Genomic DNA, 20,005 nt, shown 5'->3' on the forward strand with positions numbered 1-20,005 from the left:
GCATTCAGAAGACATGTTTGTTAGCATATGTGACAGCTAAAAGTTGAGATGAGTTCCCTATGCCTGCTAGGATTGGCAAAGGGGACAGCACTTGTACCTCGGGCTAAGAATGAAGTCCCCTAAAATTTGGGGACAGGAAAAAAACAGTCTTTGTTTCATAACCTTGTTTCAAATTCCTGAATTATGTAAATGTACATTCAAGATTTTATGGGAGATTTCACCTATTGTTAGACCAATGGATTTTGACTTTCAGATTATCTTTTCTTAGAATTTAAAAATTGGAATTTCAGGAACATTGCACTCTAATACTACAATCCATGGGGCCATCTCCAGGGAGAATATCAGAACTAAAACATATGATTATACAAGCAGTACACTGCTTAACCACAGGGAACGTCAATGACTCAAAAGTCATTGTAGATTTGTAGGGTTAGGATTTTCCGTCAGATTAGCAGATAGGTGTTTTGGAGAAGGTGGCTACTTTTTAACATGTATAAATTCACTGCTGAGGTAAGCAATGTGGCAGTCATGGGTAGGACCAAAACTTCCATCTGTTTGCAGGCGGTGTATCCAGACTCACAGCAGGATAACCATCAGATCAAATTTTGGGGAACCAAACTAGGGCTCTTACGTGATTTTGGTAGTTATCTGCTCTACAGTATTCCTTCACTTTGCTAATGTGGTAACGATAATACCCATAAACTTTAATACACACGTACCAATGACCTACAGAATCCCTGATATGTGTGTTTGCATAAAAGTAATAGCATCAATGATCATTGTAAATAATCATTTTTTGTGTGTGAATGACTAAAACACAGTGATCCCCAACAGAAAAGTAGAAAAACATCATCATTAACAGAAGAAACTCAAATGACCATTAAATATATGAAAAACTCTATTTTACTAGTAATAAAATAAAAATTTGGGGCGCCTGGGTGTCTCAGTCAGTTAAGTCTCCAACTCTTGATCTCAGCTCAGGTCATCGTTCGTGAGATTTAGCTCTGTGTTGGGTTCCATGCTAACAGCACAGAGTCTCTGGGATTCTCTCTCTCTGTCTGTTCCTCTCCCCTCCTCTCAAATAAATAAACTTAAAAAAAACCCACTAAAATTAGAACAGTGAGGCATTAGTTTTCATTACTAGACTGGCCAAAATAAGCGTGCTGGCAAAGGTAAGGAAAGATGTCATTTATATGCTGTTGATGGAAGTGGATGAGTACAACTCTTTTGGCCATAGTCAAAATGTCAAATGTACATTCCCTTTGACTCAGACATTCCACTTCTAGAAAATTAGTTAAGTAAAAAAATCTACGTAGGCAAAAGCTTTGTGAACAAGAAGGTTTACTGCAGTATCACTGGCAGCACTGCAGTATTAGAAATAATCTTTACCTATAACTATAATTTATTGGCTGAATAAGTTCAAAATAGAATGTGTACAACATTCTCCTTTAACAGTTATATGTGCATCTACATGTGTGTGAATGTACATTCACAGACACACACATACATACACAGTCACAGAGAAAATGGTGTGCAGTGTTACCTCTAGGACATAGGAGTGCGGGAAAGGAGGTTGTTGGCTTTTTTCTCCTTCTGTACTATTGTTATGTTTATTTAAAAAAAATCACCTGTGGCACTTTTGTTATTGTTTAAAAAGTAGACCTGTGGAGTTTACACTGCATTTGTGAATTGGAAGCAGGCCAGGAACATAGGTCAACTGTGTACTGACTGCACATTGAAAATATTTTCGTATTCACTGGATACCAGCTATTTTTCTTTGGGTAAAAGTGGTGTTCAGCATGTCCAACACAAATTAAGGTACATTTTATAATCAGAAGCAAAAAAAAAAAAAAAAAAGCTATGAATAAGATTCTTCTGGGTATAGGGGCGCCTGGGTGGCGCAGTCGGTTAAGCGTCCGACTTCAGCCAGGTCACGATCTCGCGGTCCGTGAGTTCGAGCCCCGCGTCAGGCTCTGGACTGATGGCTCAGAGCCTGGAGCCTGTTTCCGATTCTGTGTCTCCCTCTCTCTCTGCCCCTCCCCCATTCATGCTCTGTCTCTCTCTGTCCCAAAAATAAATAAATGTTGAAAAAAAAAAAAAAGATTCTTCTGGGTATAATATGGATAGTAAATGCGGTTGATTAAGGACAGACTGGGGACACTGACACAAGTTCTGAGCCCCCACAGTATATGCTAAGGCCCTGAGGAATTACAGCCTCCTTACAAGAGCCTCTGAGCAATTCAGGTGCTACTTTCCATCTTAAAAGATTCAAGTCCTCATCTAAGAGGAATCCCCAGAATTCAGCTTTCTTGGGTGCTCATGCAGTCTCCAAACTTCTCAGGAATGCAAAGAAAAACCAAATAATTATATTTATAAAGTAGTTCTCTGTGGGGGGGCGGGGGCGGGGTGCCTGGGTGGCTCAGTAGGTTGAGTGTCTGACTTTGGCTCAGATCATGATCTCAAGGTTCGTGGGTTCAAGCCCTGAGTCTGCCTTTGCGCTCACAGCAGTGAGCCTGCTTCGGATTCTCTGTCTGCCTCTGTCTCTTCCCTGCTCGCCTCTCTCTCAAAAAATAAGCATAAAAAGAAAGAAAGAAAGAAAGAAAGAAAGAAAGAAAGAAAGAAAGAAAAAAAAGTAGTTCCTATGTTCCCAGCACACCTATGTCATTCCAGAAAGAGGAGCCTGTTATGGTCTGAATGCTTGTGATCCCCCTATTTTCCTATGTTGAAATCCCACCCACCAAAGATGATGGTATTAGGAAGTGGGGCCTTTTGGAGGTGCTTAAATCACAACAGTGGAGCCCACATGAATGGGATTACTACTCTTGTGAACAGGTTCCAGAGAGCTTCCACAATGTAAGCACACAGAATTCTACAACCTAGAAGAGGGCCCTCACCAAACCATGCTGATACCCTGATATTAGACTTCCAGTGTCCAAAACAGTGAGAAATAAGTTTCTCTTGTTTATGAGACACCCAAACTATCGTATTTTGTTACAGCAGCCTGAACAGACTGAGACAGGCTATGTTTAAAATTCGAAAGACTAGGTTCAAATCCTGGTTTTTCTCTTTCCTGAAGTAAGGCATAAACATCCAAGTCCCCATTTCTTAGCCTAGAAAGGACCTCTAATATTACTTATGCTACCTCCATTCTTAGCTTGATGCAAGGCTAAAATGTGGTCATGCCGGGTAGAGAGCTTTCAAGGCTGTGAAGTCCTCAACAAATGGGAAAGTATTTTAGTAAAATGTGATTTAGTATATTTTGAAAGGGAGAGGTTTTCAAGGATCAGCACTAGTTTATGGTTTTTCTCTGGTTTAACAGAACTCTATGCTGTGTATAAAGAACTTTAAAAAAGTAATGTTTTATGAAAAGCTTATTATATGGTGATCATTGCTGACCACTTCTGATATAAAGTGTTTTAGATGTAATTCTTCCACACTAGCACTCATCGATGGTTTCATTAAAATAATAACATTTTTGCAGGCCCAAGAATTAAGAAATAATCCTACTTGACTTATTAGGAATGCTGTTATGGCACGCACTGGAATTATTCTTCACCTCTTTGCAACAACAAAATGAAACACTGCCCAAATTTATAGTAAAGACACTACTAAGAGGCAGGTATTTTGCAGGCAAGAAAACCTTTTATTTTAAACCACAAATAGTCAGCAGGTGGCCACAACTATCCATGTTTCATTAAAACCACATAAAACCTAGGTACAAAAGCACCACTGATTATTGCTCTAGAAAAACTGCGTGAAAAATTTAAATACGCACAGTAGAAACACCACAGTATCCACAGGACCCAATTTTTAAAGCAAGTGCATGGAATGCTCAATCAATCTTACACATAGCTTTCAATAATAAACTCATATTTATTTTACTTGAAGATGATGGAAATTTCCAAAAAAGCATGACTATGAGAAGATAAAATGTCCATCCTTATATATTTTTGTATGCCAACTAGTAGAATCCTAAAAAATTAGCATTTACAAAATACTTGGTAAAAATAGCTTTTAAAAGTTGCCCCGAGAGGTACATAAAATCAACCCCAATTTTTCATGACAATTCATTCTCCCTTGTTATCTACAGATTCAGTTTTCTGTGCCTGTGAAAAAGAAAGGGGGGGGGAGATACAGTTACTATTAAAGCTACTATCAGCCAAAAGAAAGTCCACCCGACCAACACACACACTCTGAACATCTGGTTTTTAGCAGCTCGATTGCAAAACCTATTTCAACTCTGGGTGTGAAACAGACAAGGCAGGAATATAGTAGGCAAACACTTGGCTGCATTTATTGCTTTCTGGTTTTCAAACGACCACAGAAGCTTTACCTGTAAGCTCCCACTGTTCATAATAAAAAAAAACACCACACTACTATCTGATTCTAGTCACTGCAAACATGCAGAATTTTCTACTGTACCCTTAACTCTCACTGTTTCAATCTGCCCCTTTACTGACAGTGTGCTGGGTGGGGTACCTCTGGAGGTTGAGACATTAACAGTTGAGCGAGAGATGTGGATCTGTAATAACATTACGGGCAATAAAAAGAGTCATTATGAACGTGCTATCACCGGCTGAAGGATTGAGCAATTTCTTTTAAGACACTGATTCAATCAGTGGGGGGTATTTATGGAAAGTACCTCTTCAGCTTTAGTTTCACCTTTTTCAGATGGTGCAGTACCTTCCTTTCCAGCTTCTTGCTTTTCCTCCTTCTTCCCTTTAGCACCTTTGTTAATCTTTGTTCCAGGTTCTTTCTAATAGAGGGAAACAAGGCATGTTAGACAGGGTGTGATGTCAGTAAAAATGAGCCAACCTCGCCCAAACACAAGGTAAAGCAAAACCAGGGCCAACATGGTGGCTTTCCAGGGGGAGGGGAACCCAATTTGGCAGTGCCTCGAGTGAGTTAGACTGAGTCTCTGTGAAAATGTAATGGGCTGCTTAGAATATCCACTGACTTTCTCCTCTGGGAAAAAGGTGGTGATTCTCCTCATGTATTTGTTCAGTGGGCCTCCTCTCTCACTACCGAGAAGTGGTTTTGCCGTGGAGGGCACCAGCAGTGGGAAGTGATGGAGGAGGCAGAAACCAGGAAAGAAGCCAGCAACAGAAACACCTCATGTGGGGACGTGGGGCTTGAGTGACTAGAAGGCTGAGAAAATGCTTGAAAATGAAGTACCAGGTGAAGAAAAGTTCCTGATTGTTAAAAACAAGTATATATATATATATATATATATATATATATATGTATTTTGAGAGAGAGAGCGAGAGCATGTGCACGAACTGGGGAGGGGAAGAGAGAGAGGGAGAGAGAGAATTCCAAGCAGGCTCTGCACTGTCAGGGAGCGCAGAGTCTGATGCGGGGCTCGAGCCCACGAACTGTGAGATCATGATTTGAGCCGAAATCAAGGGTCAGATGCCCAATTGACTGAGCCACCCAGGCGCCCAGAAAAGTTCCTGATTTGAAGACTAAGCCACAGGGGCGAGTTCTGCTTCAGAATCACCTACCCATGCCACAAATACACATCCTTTCAAACAATTCACAACACTGCTCTGAAGGGCAGAGTACAGAAAAGCAATTTGGGACAAGTTTCTTCATACCTCTCTGCTTGTTTCCTTGTTTCCTTGTCTGCAAAATGGGGTATGTGTACCTACCTCATAGGGTTGATGCGAGGGTTTCATAAGAAAAGCAAGTAGAACAGGGTCCGGCATAGTATAAGAGCCATATAAATGTTTGCTGATATTAATAACTGGCTAGTGTTAATTATTACATGTCAGTCATCAGACTAAGCCGCTAAGACCAGTTATATGAAGTCAGATCCCCTCCCCCAAGCCCTTGAGCTACTGGCAGCTGCAATACCAGGGCCCAGCCTCCCACCTCCCGAGCCGCCCTGGCGCCCTGCTAACAAACCCTCCTGGACAGGCGGCTTCTCCGAGCACCATGCTCTGACTTCCTTCGCCTTTACTGACCAAATGGGAAACACTTTCCTGGGAAAGCGTAAAACCGTGCTTTATGCCTTTTGTAACAATGGTGACAGTTTCCTAGTCAGTACATTTAGCCCGAATCATTACATGTGATTTTTCCTTGGGGGATTTTTCGATACAAAATTATAATTTATTCATTGTTTAAAAGGCCAAAGTCAGTCAAAGGAGCACCTCTTACCTTAGCAGACGTTTTTCTTGGTTTAGGTTCAGGTTTGGGTGGAGCAGGTTTCTGCAAAGATAAATTACACAAATACTGAAAAAGACAACCCTCGAGACCAAAAGGAATGCAACGAGACTGCAGAAGACACCAGTTCATTTTGACTACAATTTTGTTCATTTAAAAAAAAAAAAAAAAAAACCTCTTTCTATTTTTGGCATCAGGTAGCAGCATAAAGATCCGTGCATTTCGTGACTATTTTCATCCTGGGTTCTCAAGTGAACAGCAGGTGAGATTTAAAAGCCGACTCTTTATTCCCCAGTCCAGAGTAGCTCTCCAGGAACAGGTTTAAGCTTCTAGCTCTGATGTCTCTGTACTTCCTTTGATCACAGCACAGCAGCAAGAGGAATGACTCAGGCCCTCGGCCAAATGACTCAATGAATTCAGTCACACTGGCCTTCCCAACAGTCTAGAAATCACAGCACAATTGCAGGCAAAGCCCATCCGGTAATGAAGACCGCTGCCTGTGAAGTATTTCAAAATCATTTCCACATCCTTCCACCTCTGATGTCAATTTCAAGTTCTGTAGCCAAGCTTCAGCTTCTTCCTATTCGCATCCTCTCCAATGCCAGCTCAAGGTGAGAAGAATCTCTCGCCCACCCAGACACTAGGCTTATTTGCCTCTAGAGCTTTTTATCAAGAACATGATTATAATAAAATGTCCACTGTTAGCTCCCAAAGTTTAAGATTTCTCTTAAACTTAGCCAAAGAGTCCACAAAGCAACTATTTTTCTCTTGCTTCATGCGGTTCTCTTCCCTGCTGCCATGAGCACTGCTTGCCCTGTGGCCATGGTTCCCTCCATAACATATAGAGCTTCAGCCCTCACCTGCTTTCCAGGGCACGGAGACGGGGGCGGGTGGGGGCACATGAGGACATGGGGGAAGATAACCCATTAAAGCCTCTGCTTTTCTATAGCTATTTTAGGGCAAATATTTCTCTCATCAAGCTAGAAAAAAATAAGTGTACATCTCTCCCAACACTAGGGAGAATGGCTTTTTTTTTTCAAATTTTTTTTTTCAACATTTATTTATTTTTTGGGGGACAGAGAGAGACAGAGCATGAACGGGGGAGGGGCAGAGAGAGAGGGAGACACAGAATCGGAAACAGGCTCCAGGCTCTGAGCCATCAGCCCAGAGCCCGACGCGGGGCTCGAACTCACGGACCGTGAGATCGTGACCTGGCTGAAGTCGGACGCTTAACCGACTGCGCCACCCAGGCGCCCCGGAGAATGGCTTTTAAACAGAAAACACTGCCCAGGATATCCCCCTCTGGAGAAAATACATGTTTGTCCCCGGTGCCTGTAGGTGGTTCAGGTTCATATTGAATCTGGCCCTGTTCATCAAACGCATAAAGTAAAACTGTAGACAGTTCAATTCCAGAAGAATTGGCTGTTAGGACTTTTCAAATAAAAAAGGACAACTGGGTCTGAAAAGTAAGGGATATTTTTATTAAGCTTCTTACCACCTGAATCTGTAGTCTGTTCCCTAAACAGCAGCTTGCACGGCTACTAAGTTTTCAGAATTTAAAAAATTTTGTAATGTGAGGCTTTGACATATTGCATTAACATGTATTTGTTGTCACAATTCACAGCAAATGATTTCCTTTTGTATTTTCTGTAAAGATAGACCTCTCCTCCATACAGCATTTAAGTGTTTTGATGGAACAGGAAAAGATGAGATTTTGCAGGCTGTAATCCCACTGGCCACCGAGGAGGCTCTGTGTCAGTACCACAGGCAATGATCTCAGTGGAAGGCTGGTTCATGGTGCTCGGGAAAAGCTTTGTTTTAAATTTTGATTTTTATTTGACTTACAAGGTCTACTCCCTTAATGGGACGGAGATCCACAGAATACAACGGCTTGTAGTACAATCTACAGCTAAGCCTAACGGAAGTTAAAACATAAGTACTGAACAATGGTGAGAGTTAATATTGGATAGAGCACACCATCTTGAGGGACTTCGGCAGAATCCAGATTAATTGTGTGCACACACAACTGCATCTCCCGGCTCTTCATCTTTCCAGTGGCTCTGATGTTGCTTCCTTAGGTTGGGACTTAGGTGAAACTGTCTCACCCAACCCCAAATTGGCTATACTTCGGAACTTGTGAGTGACCTCATAGCCCTTTCTGCATTGATTCCCTATACTGTGCCAGGCACAGGTGTTAGCTGACATGAATCCATGCTCCCCCGAAGGCTAAAGCAGCTAGCAGCTCCTGCCAGCCAAGAAGCCAGTGCCTTTCCTCCTACATCTCAGGTCTCAGCAAGGGCTGCGGCTATTTTAACCAACATCCTCCACCAGAGAGCCAGGCTGACCTCTCGTGGCAGAGTAATGGCTGGTACCTCTGCAGGGCGGCAAGAAGGACCACAAGAGCCAGCAGGGAGCACAGCCTGGTGAGAAGGCCTGGAGCGCATTCATGGCCAAGGCTTGGTCACAGCTGCCCATCCCAGCTTTAATGATCCTAACCCTGGTCTCTTCCCCAGGCCTGGCCCACAGAGGGAGACTCTGAGTGGCAAAGTGGAATCATTACTTTTCCAAAGATTCTCTAGTTCTGAAATGGGACTAGAGCGCATGGATTCCGATGACTTTTAGCATGTTTCTGAATAAAGTATAGGCCGTGGAGAGAGGATCATAATTCATCTCCACTTTAGCACATCATATGCAGAATCAGAAGGGTAGGACTTTGCTAATGTGCTTCTTTTGTTTCAGAGATCTAGAAATATCAAACACCTTCCTGGGCTTTGTACGCCTGGTAATGGGGCTGGCAGCTACTTTTCACTGACATATCTGATCAACTGAATTGCTTGGCAACACCAGTCACATTTGCCACAGATTGTGACCCACGTTGATTTCCAAAAAGGAAACAAAAAAACTCAAGGGAAATAACACCTTAATCTTCCTTCTGCTGCTTTGTCCTGAACAGAGGGAATATTTACTCATAAGAACTAACAACAAGGAGGTTCTAAAGTACTCACCGCTGACAATCTGGCAGACCGTCTGGTGGGCTACAAAGGAAATGGAAAAATATGCAGTTTTATTAGACACAACCCAGCTGATTTTTAAAAATTTATTCTTGGTATCTTACTTTGTTGAAAGAGTGTAATGTATGACTCCCATTACCCTCTCCAGGTGAGCAAGCATACTAAAACATACTTCAAGTGCCCTGGGAACCATAATACTCAACAGGAAGTTTTCTAAAGAGGTGCAGACACACTATTCAAAGAAATGGCCTCTCCTAATTAAGGCTGTTGCGGGTAAGAAAAAGAAAGGAAGATTAATTTAGGTTCTGACCTGTAATCTACTTGTGTGATAAAAATGACAATACGAGAACTGAGGAGCTATTTAAGAACTAGTTCCGGTCTGACTCTTGTTCCTTACAAATAGAACTAAAACTTATAAATTAATACAAAAGAAGAGTTACATAATTGTGTAGAAACCAAAATAGGAGTTCCCCGACTTGTTACTATGTTAGAAAAGAGAATGACTATAAATCTTAGGCAGTTCACAAGAAACACTTCCTCTTATCTGTAACAAAATAAGCACATTTATTTATCTGCTAAATGCATATGTTTAATGAAAGATTGAGATAGAGTAAAAGGTTCACTAGTCTTTCCTTTTAATTTGGAAGTTGAGAAAATTTAGAAAAACTGGGTTGAGATTAGTATTTTTAAGGAAATCTTTTTCTCTTCAAGGATGCAAATTAAGCAAATGAGGCCGCAAAGAAAATTTAAAATAGCAACAACGGTTCTAGGAGTTTCAGAAATAAGCATACAGAACTGATATTCTACTTACCATCAGCAAAAGATGGCTCCCCAAGGGATTTCACATTCTGAAAGTATAACTGCCTTTCTTGAAAAGTGTTCCAGAAATAAATACTCCATACTCTGTCTGTTTTACTCACTGCTCTGTCTCTGGTAGAACAGTATGCGTACCACCTAGCATGTAGATTCTCAAAAATACTTGCTCAAAAAATGAACTCCAATCTTTTCCCTAATTCAGGCTGCCTTATACAGACTTTGCCCCCTTACAATAGCTTAAAATGTTTCAAATAATTTCTTTAAGGGGGTCAGCAAAGATGGTCAGGAGGAACCCATGCCAAAATTGCAAGGAATTATGGAATTCTTGAAGCCGTGCTGAGGTCAGCATAGGTCAGCTGGTCAGGCCAAACTGGAAGAAATATTTCATGCCGTCTTCACACCTCAGAACTTTCTGGCTGAAAATAGCCAGAGGAAGCTAAACTCATCTCTCTTTAAACTACAGAAGGAAATGAAGGGCCAGAGCCTCCATGAATAATTTTAACCCTGGGGTCCTGAAGAAAAATCAGAGCTGGACTTAAGGCCAGCTAACAGAATGTGCAGAGACTAGGAGACTGTGTCGGTGAAGTGGTGGCCATGATATATTCACTGCACCAGGTAAGGGGATGTACGGTGCAACATGTAGTATGGGAGGCATGCCTGTATCACACGCCCCACAGGAAATACCACGGTGTCTGCTAGGATTATCCTAAGTGCACTGATGGGTGCATTCATGAAAACACACCCATGAGTCGCAGGGAACCAGAACCCAAATCCTGTGCTGCCTTTCTCAGTACAGTTAATTGCAATGAACTGGGTATCACCAAAGAAAAGACAACAGTAACCATCAAACCAGGCAGCAAGCGCGTAACTTGTGCTTCTTCAGATGCTCTTTTGAACACGGAAGAGCAAAGGAGCATCCACTAATTACCAGAGTTCATCTTTGATGCTTCTGCATGGCCTGATGAACTACACCACCATCTCCCAAGCGAAGCACAGCCAGCAGAAAAGTGCTTAGAAAATATACCTTCTAAGGAAAAAAATGGCAGCCTCTATGCTCAGAAGGGGTGAAAGGACCTTATTTGAACCCCTCTCCACTTGGTGTTGACTTATGTGTACTGCCTTGGCCTTAGCTCACTGTTCACCTCATCTATCTCACATCTGTACCCCTACTGCACTTCTCATGGGTAAGCACCAGAAATGTGTACTAGTGTGAACTTGAGGTGAGGTGTGCTAAGGCCACTACTCGGATACTGTCTAGTTTAGTGCCTGAAAAGAAGCCAATATATTAACTATTACTCATCACTGCCTTCCTATCCACCAAGCAGTTGTCCTGAGGAAAATCTCATTGAAGTAAAGCCAAATCATGTGACAGATTTTCCAACTCTGGTGCTGTTGCTCCTTTCTTCTCCATGGGAACACCTGGGCAAACTGAAGAGGCGGATGTCAGAGAGCCCTCTGGGATTTCCAGAAAACATTCCAACCTAAGCAAGCACTGCTCTGCAGGGCCTGAAAGCTGTTCTGATCCAAAGGACTCCCTATCTTTTTATAATTCAGGCCCAGTACAAGAGTTTCAAAATAAAAAGCCTAGGAAATTAATGCAAAAACAAGGCCTGCCTCTCCAGGCTGTCTAAACTAACCATCTCTAAAAAGCACATCTTTTACTGTAAAATCATTTTACGACTTCCTGTCTAAAATTTACCAGCTCTTCTTTCTATGCTATAAAAAAAGGATTTTTCTCAAATTTTCCTTTCCAGCAACCATCATAAGAGATTTTCTTTTTCACTGCAAACAGTGGAGGCTGAGACGAACCTTTCACTCACAGTCAGCAGCATGGTTATGCATGCAAGCATGTACACCTTCCTGGAAAGTTCCATAGCTTTCACAGCCTTAAAATCTATAAATGATTGGGCTATATTTATTGGATATAAAATAGACTAGACTGCTATTTTTTTCCTCCTTAGAGCACTAGAATTTTAAGTATTCCCTTGAGACTCAGACTGTTGGGCAGGGCTGCCATGAAAAAAGAGCTAATAAGAATTTCTCCCGATTTGTTGATGGTGAATCTTCAGGAGAAGTGGCCAAAAGTGGTTATCAGAGGAGGAAAGAAGACTTTCAGAATGGTATGTCACCCAGAGGTACAGAGACAAAGAATGGGAGGGTTTGTCAATGTGGTGTATAGGTGCTGGGTACAATGAAATTCTTCAAAAAGCATTTGATTAATTCATCATTCCCTGGGTTGGAGCAAATTCTGGTGAAGGCTACTCCAAAAGACACAGAGCCTTTTACTTTAACGTCCTGGTTGCAAAAGAACATGGAAGTCTTATTTCGCTATGGCAAAGTTCACTAGTGTAGCTGGATTCAAGTAGAATCACTGGACTTTGCTGAATATTGCTTGAAACATATGTGCCATTCCCATGGAGTCTGGACGTATGTTTATTTTTATAAGATTTCTTAATGCTTCTAAGTTTGACCATGTACAGATTTTCTTCAACTTCCAATGGAGTTACATCCTGATAAAGCCAGTAAGTTGAAAATGTCTTAAGTTGAAAATGCGTTTAATATAGCTAACCTACTGAACATCAGAGCTGAGCCTCCCTTAAATGTGCCCAGAACATGTATATTAGCCTACAGTTGGGCACAGTCATCTAACATAAAGCCTACTTTATAATAAAGTGTTGAATATCTCACGTAATTTATTGGATACGGGACTGAAAGTGGAAAACAGAACGGATGTGTGGGTACAGAAGGGTTGTTAGTGTATCGGTTGTTCACTCTCATGATCACAGGGCTGACTAGGAGTTGCGGCTCACTGCCAGTGCCCAGCGTCCCAAGGGCACATCGTGCCACATACAGCTAGTCTGGGAAAAGAGCAAACCAGGAAGCATGGTTTCTACTGAATGAGTATTGCTTTTGCACCACAGTAAAGCCAAAAATTGTAAGTCAAACCATCACAAGTCAGGGACCATGTGTACTTGCAAACAAACACCAAAAGTCAAGTTGCTTTTAATTTCCAAAGATAAATGAGGAGCCAAACGGAAATTAACTTCTTTGCTGGGACACCTGGGTGGCTCAGTTGGTTAAGCATGACTTTGGCTCAGGTCATGCATGATCTCATGGTTTGTGAGTTTCAGCCCCGTGTCGGGCTCTGGGCTGACAGCTCAGAGCCTGGAGCCTGCTTCAGATTCTGTGTCCCCCTCTCTCTCCACCCACCCCTGCTTGTGCCCTGCCTCTCTCTTTCAAAAATGAATAAAAATTAAAAAAATACAAAAGAAAGGAAATTAACTTCTTTGCAAAAATGGGAAGTGGGGAAACATGGATATCAGAGCATTGGCTAAGGAATGGAGAGGACAGAGAAAAGGCACTGGATAACCATGTTTTTATGATTACCACAAAAGTGGCATGAGGACAGAAGATTTTGTTTTTTATGTTTATTTAGTTTTTGAGAGAGAGAGACAGAGACAGAGCACAAGTGGCAGAGGGGCTGAGAGAGAGGGAGACACAGAATCAGAAGCAGGCTCCAGGTTCTGAGTTGTCAGCACAGAGCCTGATGCGGGGCTTGAACTCATGGACCATGAGATCATGACCTGAGCCGAAGTCGGACGCTCAACCTACTGAACCACCCAGGTGCCCTAGAAGACAGAGGATTTTGAATCAGGGCTCAGATAATTTTCCTGGTTCTGCAATATACAAGTTGTGACACCTGTGGAAAATAATGTATTTCTCTCAGGACCTTGTTCCCTCTAGTAAAGCTGGACATAATAACATCTGCCTATCTGTTACCAAAAATAGCAATTCTCTGATATTCATTATTCCCTTTCCTGGCTTTATTTTTCTTCATAGCAAATATCCAATGATTTTATTTTACTCTCTTTCTCCCCCCACTAAAATGGAAGCTGCATGAAGGAAGAGATTTTCCTTCTTTGGTTCACTGTGGATTCTGCAGAGCCCGGAACAGTGCTTGGAACATTAAAGGTACACAATACATTGCTGTTGAGGAATGAATGTGCTCTGCCCTCATTTCAGGGTTATTAAATGGATCAGATAAAATAACAAATGTGAAAGGGCTTTGCAAACTGCCAAGGGAAATGCTTCTAAAGTACTGTTTTGGTCATTTATTATCCAAAAACTATACTCTGCACCATGCCCTTCACACATCATGGCAGTGGAAGAGGATTTTCAATACAGGATCCCGCTTTGTGACTGATATCTATTCACTATAGTCAAGGCTGTGCATACACAATGACATAACTAGAAAATTCAGTCAATTTTGGTGGTGGTGGGGGAATCAATCAATATACTGTTTGAGAGTTCTTACCCTAAACCACCAGCTGGCTGACCTTTTCACTTTTCAAACAAGCGCGCTGATGTCCTGAAGACAAATCATGAGTTTTAATCTGGTCATAGCTTACATGACCGGGAAAGAGTGTTTTCTAGGAACGATTTTTGTTGGCCACGATGTAGTACGTGCAATAATATAAAATAAAATATTAAAAATAATAAAATATATAAATAACCTAAATAACTAAAATTCTGGGGCTAACAGAATATGTATAAGACAGCTGTATAAGCAAGAATCTTTTACATATATTCTAACCAGCTTGGCTGCTCCGTGTAGAAGGCTGGAAAAGACAGTGAGCACTATCCAAGATCTATCATGTGTAATGGTTTCTAGGTTTTCTGACTGACAGATCCATTTAAATAGCAGTTCCTAAAGGAAAAATCCAAACGCATTTTGTGTCCAAATCTAAAAACATTAAGATCTGTTATACTTAGCCAACTGCCCTACAATTTATAGTTTTGCCATTTTTAAGAAAATCCAAGCACATATCATCTTTTGGTTCGTCCGAGCATGTGTTTAGTAACTTGACCTGAGATTAGAAACTTCACCTCCCAAACTCTGTGACACTAAATGCTGGGTCAATGCATGGTGGGGCCTTGGTGACAGGCAGTTTTGTTCGTTTGGCTTTTACATTGATTTAGTTATAGATTCTGTTAAAGGTTTTCCATTTGGCAGAACAAATTTCCGTGTACACATTTGTGGAGCGGTTCTGCTAGGCATGACAAACTCCTCTGAATTATTAAACCACAATATGAATCCCTCAATCAAAGAATCTGTAACTAAATACTGTTTCTGTCTTTCACGTGACCTCTTTTATTTATAAGTTCAAGGGTAAGAACTGCAGTTGTTCCACACACTGTAAAGCTCTGTGCAAAAGTGAATGGCTGTCATCAGAGTTAGCCTCTAATTTGCTACTTTTTCATCCATCTCCTTTTAGAAGTTCATGATATTACCACAGTGGGTAAATGCAACCATCTCTCTCAATTTCTTAGTTTTTTGGAGGTTTCTGTATTTTAATACAGAGTTTCTTTGAATTGTTGCCCAATTCATTATCCAAAGCCCTAAGAATATTCTTGATTAAAAAAAAAGAAAAAAGTTCAGTATTTCGACATTTCATGTGTCCTTCCACAGTTTTTGACTCTAGAGATGACTCCTTTTAGGCAAATATTCAGAACTAAAAAAGAAATGTGTAATTCACTCACTGGAGCAGAGAATTTATTAAATCAACCATCTTTCATTTCCTTGCTGTGAAAGGCAGACTTTGTTCTCCTTGATGAATTTACCTACTATCTCGCTCTTTGCCCAGAAGGAATTCTCAGTATCTACTTTAACAGACAGCAGGACCGACAGGTAGAAACATAAACAACATAGTAAGTGGAAAATGTCTCATCAGTGATCTCAACTGAAATTTACCTGCGCCAAGCAGTGCTACACAGTGACACTTTTATCTCTGGTTTATGTAGTCTCAACAGCCTTATTCAGAATTGCATTCATTCAGATGCATACAATCCTCACAATGTTAAAAAAAATTCCAGTTAAAATAATTAAATACAGGAAGTCAAAGATACACTTACCTCCTGTTTAGTTACTTTGGATCCATCCTTGCCCTCTGTATTCTCCGGAGACTGGAAAGAAAATATTTCAGTGGATTGTATTTAAACTGGAAAGCACACATTAGAGGCAGGTTTGAAAAAATAGCTCTTTCAATTCTCCAGACCACGTAAGTCAACAGATATTTTGTGGGAAAAAAGTAAGTCTGTAAGAGGATACATTTTATATATATATATATATATATACACATACATACACACACACACACACACACACACACACCCCCCACAGAGCATTTAATCTGCGTAACTGCTCTAATTTTAAAACAGGAGTGGTGCAAGAACTGATATGCACATAAAAACTGATGTGTTTTTAATGTGCGTTCACCCTCAGCAATTTTCATTGGATTGTTGAGGATTTTACCACTAGTTAAAGGGCAGGGACCCAAGAGCCAGTGGCAGCGGTGCCACGAAGCCACCACATGCTCCAGTGACTTTGTTTCTCTAAGATGAGAGCAGGATGCTAAGAAAGCCCTGCCTGAGCACAAAAGCATATTTCTGTCCCATACTTGCCTAGTTTTGATGTCTAGCCCACTTCTTGATACGACTTGACAAATGTGTCATGGATTATTATTCTTTCAGCATCTTGACCAAATTCACAGGCTTGGCAGGACAGCCAAACGCCCTGCCACTCCAGCTAATTTGTTTCCTAATTTTGATCCACGCCCCCCTGGGGCAGCACCTGCCCGCTCTGGTGACAGCTCAAACCTGACTACTTTCTAGGGGGCATACGACTCTGGGAAAAATATGCTTACATTCATGTGACACACCCTGCAGATCTCAATGTATTTTTACTGGCTAAAGACAGTAAACAAGGTGAAAATGACTAAACTAGTTACAATGTTAAACTATTTCACATATTTTAAAACCATACAAAGGTAGTAGGTGAATACCCAATCTCTAGGACACAAACAGGCAGAAGATATGAGTAAGAGTTTACAAGAGAAAACAGCAAACCGACATTTGCCATGATGTTTGGCTTTAGCAAAATGAAACAGCTATGTAGTAGTGCCTCAGCTGATAAAATGAGAAAAACATTTTAAAGATCATAAAACCCACTGTTTGGTGGGGCTGGTGACACAGTTAATTAACATGATATTTTCAAAAAACACCATGCCAATATGAGAAAGACACACCGACTAATCATATAAAGATACAGCAATTCTTATTTTGGAACCAGGACACAAAGAAAACCTGTAAAAACATCATTTTATTTGTACTGTTTCTAATATGGACTAACTCGAAACAACTCACATGATCAGCAAATGACAGAAATATTTAAGTAAACTATGTAACTATTAATGCAATGGGATTAAAAAAAGTTAGGCTATGTGAATACACAGAAAGTCCACATAAAATAATGCTAACTTAAAAAAATTTAGATTATAAAAGAACATGTAAAACATAGGCTAGAAGTATACAAAGTCTTTTAGAAAGTCAAAAGCTTTTCTTCAAGGCAGAGGACACAGTAAACCTTCAACCCAGAGTCTGTCAGTTCACTTCTCTCCAGAACCTCCCACATTCATGGAGTTCTTTCTTGTTTCCCAAACAGCCAACTGTTTTCCCCTCTTCCCTGGAAACTTCTCTGTCATGAAGGGAAACACTGCTTCTCATCTTGCCCTATTAGCCAGTCAAATTGGAGATAGCAAAATCTTAGAAAGTGTCAGCAAATGAAGATAGTCCCTACATGGGCTATTTCCCTTTGCTCAACTCCATGCTGCAAACTCGACTTTCTGGACACAAACCAGCCACTCCGTTGTCCAGAAGCACTGGGCTCTCATTCATACCGGTTAGGCCACTTGGTAGATTTCAATTCACCTGTAGCTGGTGGGCATTTAAAGAAGCAGCACACAACTATTCTGATGTTAACTGACATTAAAAAAAGTTAAAAATGGATGTTAGTGACAAAATTTTCAAGATTCTTCTATGCAGTAGATTAGTGACAGCAATATGATTGAGAGATCACTTTCTAAACACTGACCAAATGTCTGTGTCAGGTACAAATTACTGAAAAAAAGAAACCCGGAAAGATACCACATAAAAAAAAGCAGGTATAACTGAAGATGTTAATGGCTTCAGGTGAATGAACATAAGACTAGAAATGTGAAGAGCTACAGCTCAAGGCTAAGCTGGTTTCTCTGGCAATCTCTCCATAAGGGCTTTCTATTAACAAGCCCATAACCAATTTAGTCAAAACAAGCCAAGTGATCTTTATCCTGGGTCAGGACCCGGGCCTGAGTGTTGGCTCTCTACCTAGGAGCTGTAGTGATCTGGGCCAGTGACCTGATCAGTGGCTCAGTCTGTTCATCCATGAATGACAGAGGATGATGCTGCTGAACTCCAAGCGTCAGGCTTATGATCAAGCAAGATGTTAGAGCATTTTGGAGTTGGTGAGTTGTTATACGGATGTTATGCAACGAAATATGTATCTTAATGAGTCTTCCAAATGATTAAATATCAAATTATATTCAACAGACCCTTAAAGGTGAGCACATAAAACTCCCTGTAACCTTGTTATCTGTTTTTGTTGCACAGAGTAACAGATACACTATTTCAGAAGGACTTATCATTTCAGGCTGTCTTATCACACGCCCGGTCTACCATTAACACTTAGCCATGAGGCCGGAGACAGGAAGCAGGACATGGTATGAAGGGATTGAAGCAGAAGGCCAAAGTTTTTGTCCCAAGGGGCTGTGAGGAATAAAGACAAAGAGAAGGGGGAAATGGGGACTGGGGGTATATGGCGATGATCTCAGATGTACTTCAACCTTCTGGGAGGCTGATGGGAAGGATGAGGCGAGTTAGATCTGAAGAATTCCAAGACAGAGGGGTTCTCAAATCATTTCCCAGGACAGAGCAGACTTATGCTAATCCAGTTTGAACCCAGAACCCATGGTCAAGAGAGTAAAGAACCATGGTCAAACAAAAAGGTCTCATTCACATATCTGAAGCTCCTTCAGCACCCAAGAGGCAAAGGTACTGAACTGAGAGCCAGCAAAGTGGGGGGGGGGGCCCCCCCCAGACAGACACAGTGGCCAGATGCAAGGCCCAGCAGAGATTCTAGTAAGTTTGGAGTACCAGTGAGTGCTGATTTGAGGGCAAGGTGGCAGGACGGTGGATCACTGAACACCTGGTGACCAGATGGGGACAGAGAATCAGCATTAGAAGGCCTGAACTTTGGCAAAAACCAACAGGTAGTTGAACATCTTTGAATTCAAAATTCTGAAAATAAAAGTAGACTCATTGAAATAATTAAAAAAAAAAAAAAAAACCTCTCAAAACAAACTCTAGACCAGGGACAGAAGAAATAGTAAATTGTCAGAGAGTGCTGAGGAATTAGCCCAGAATGCAACAAAGAGCAATAAAGGAATAAACAATACGCAAGAGAGGATAGCAGATATGGTGGTTAATTGAGAAGCTCCAAATATACTTAACAGACATTTCAGAGGCCAGGAACAGAGGTACTAGTCACAAGTCTCCAGGTTGAAAGCTTATGCCAAGGAACAAAGTGGAAACAAAACAAATGGATACCATGAAACATGTTGTAGTAAAACTGTAGTAAAGTGAGAAAAATCTTAGAGTTATCGGAGTAAGGGGTGCCTGGGTGGCTGTTGGTTAAGCATCTGACTCTTGGTTTTGGCTCAGGTCATGATCTGGTGTTCCGTGACATTGAGCCCTGTGTTGGGCTCTGTGCTGACAGCATGGAGCCTGCTTGGATTCTCTCTCTCCCCTACTCTCTCTACCTCTTCCCTGCATGCATGCTCTCTTTCTCTCAAAATAAATAAATAAACATTTAAAAAACATAAGTTATCAGAGTTAAAAGATGGATTATCTACAAAGAATTACTTTTACCAGCAAATACAAGTTTAAGAAAATATGAAGTAAGGTTCAAGCAGTTGAGGCTGTCAACCTAGAACTTTATATCCAGCTATCACTTAAGAATGAAGGAAAACAGGGGTGCCTGGGTGTCGCAGTCAGTTAAACATCTGACTCTTGATTCTGGCCCAGGTCATGATCTCACGATTCTTGAGTCTGAGCCCTACATCAGGCTCTGCACTGCTTGC

At 41.2% G+C, this 20,005-nt stretch overlaps 1 protein-coding gene across 5 annotated transcripts in view; it reads right to left on the bottom strand.

Annotated features, from left to right (window-relative positions):
- Positions 1–3,622: 3,622 nt before the first annotated feature.
- HMGN3 (high mobility group nucleosomal binding domain 3) overlaps positions 3,623–20,005 on the bottom strand; it is a 32,249-nt gene continuing 15,866 nt past the window's right edge. The window contains exons 2-7 of one of the 5 annotated variants that reach the window (XM_040474005.1): positions 15,906–15,956; positions 9,171–9,200; positions 6,160–6,210; positions 4,643–4,756; positions 4,423–4,522; positions 3,623–4,106 (exon numbers count right to left, since the gene is read on the bottom strand). In XM_040474005.1, the coding sequence (XP_040329939.1) occupies positions 4,093–4,106; positions 4,423–4,522; positions 4,643–4,756; positions 6,160–6,210; positions 9,171–9,200; positions 15,906–15,956 (360 nt within the window). In that variant the 3' untranslated portion in view covers positions 3,623–4,092. Of the gene's footprint in view, positions 4,107–4,269; positions 4,757–6,159; positions 6,211–9,170; positions 9,201–15,905; positions 15,957–20,005 lie in introns of those variants that run through there. The other 4 variants (XM_040474007.1, XR_005789844.1, XM_040474008.1 and 1 more) reach the window with 4 other exon arrangements.

Source organism: Herpailurus yagouaroundi, unplaced genomic scaffold, assembly GCF_014898765.1.
Source record: "Herpailurus yagouaroundi ecotype Mexico unplaced genomic scaffold, PumYag 139, whole genome shotgun sequence".
Lineage (NCBI taxonomy): Eukaryota > Metazoa > Chordata > Mammalia > Carnivora > Felidae > Herpailurus > Herpailurus yagouaroundi.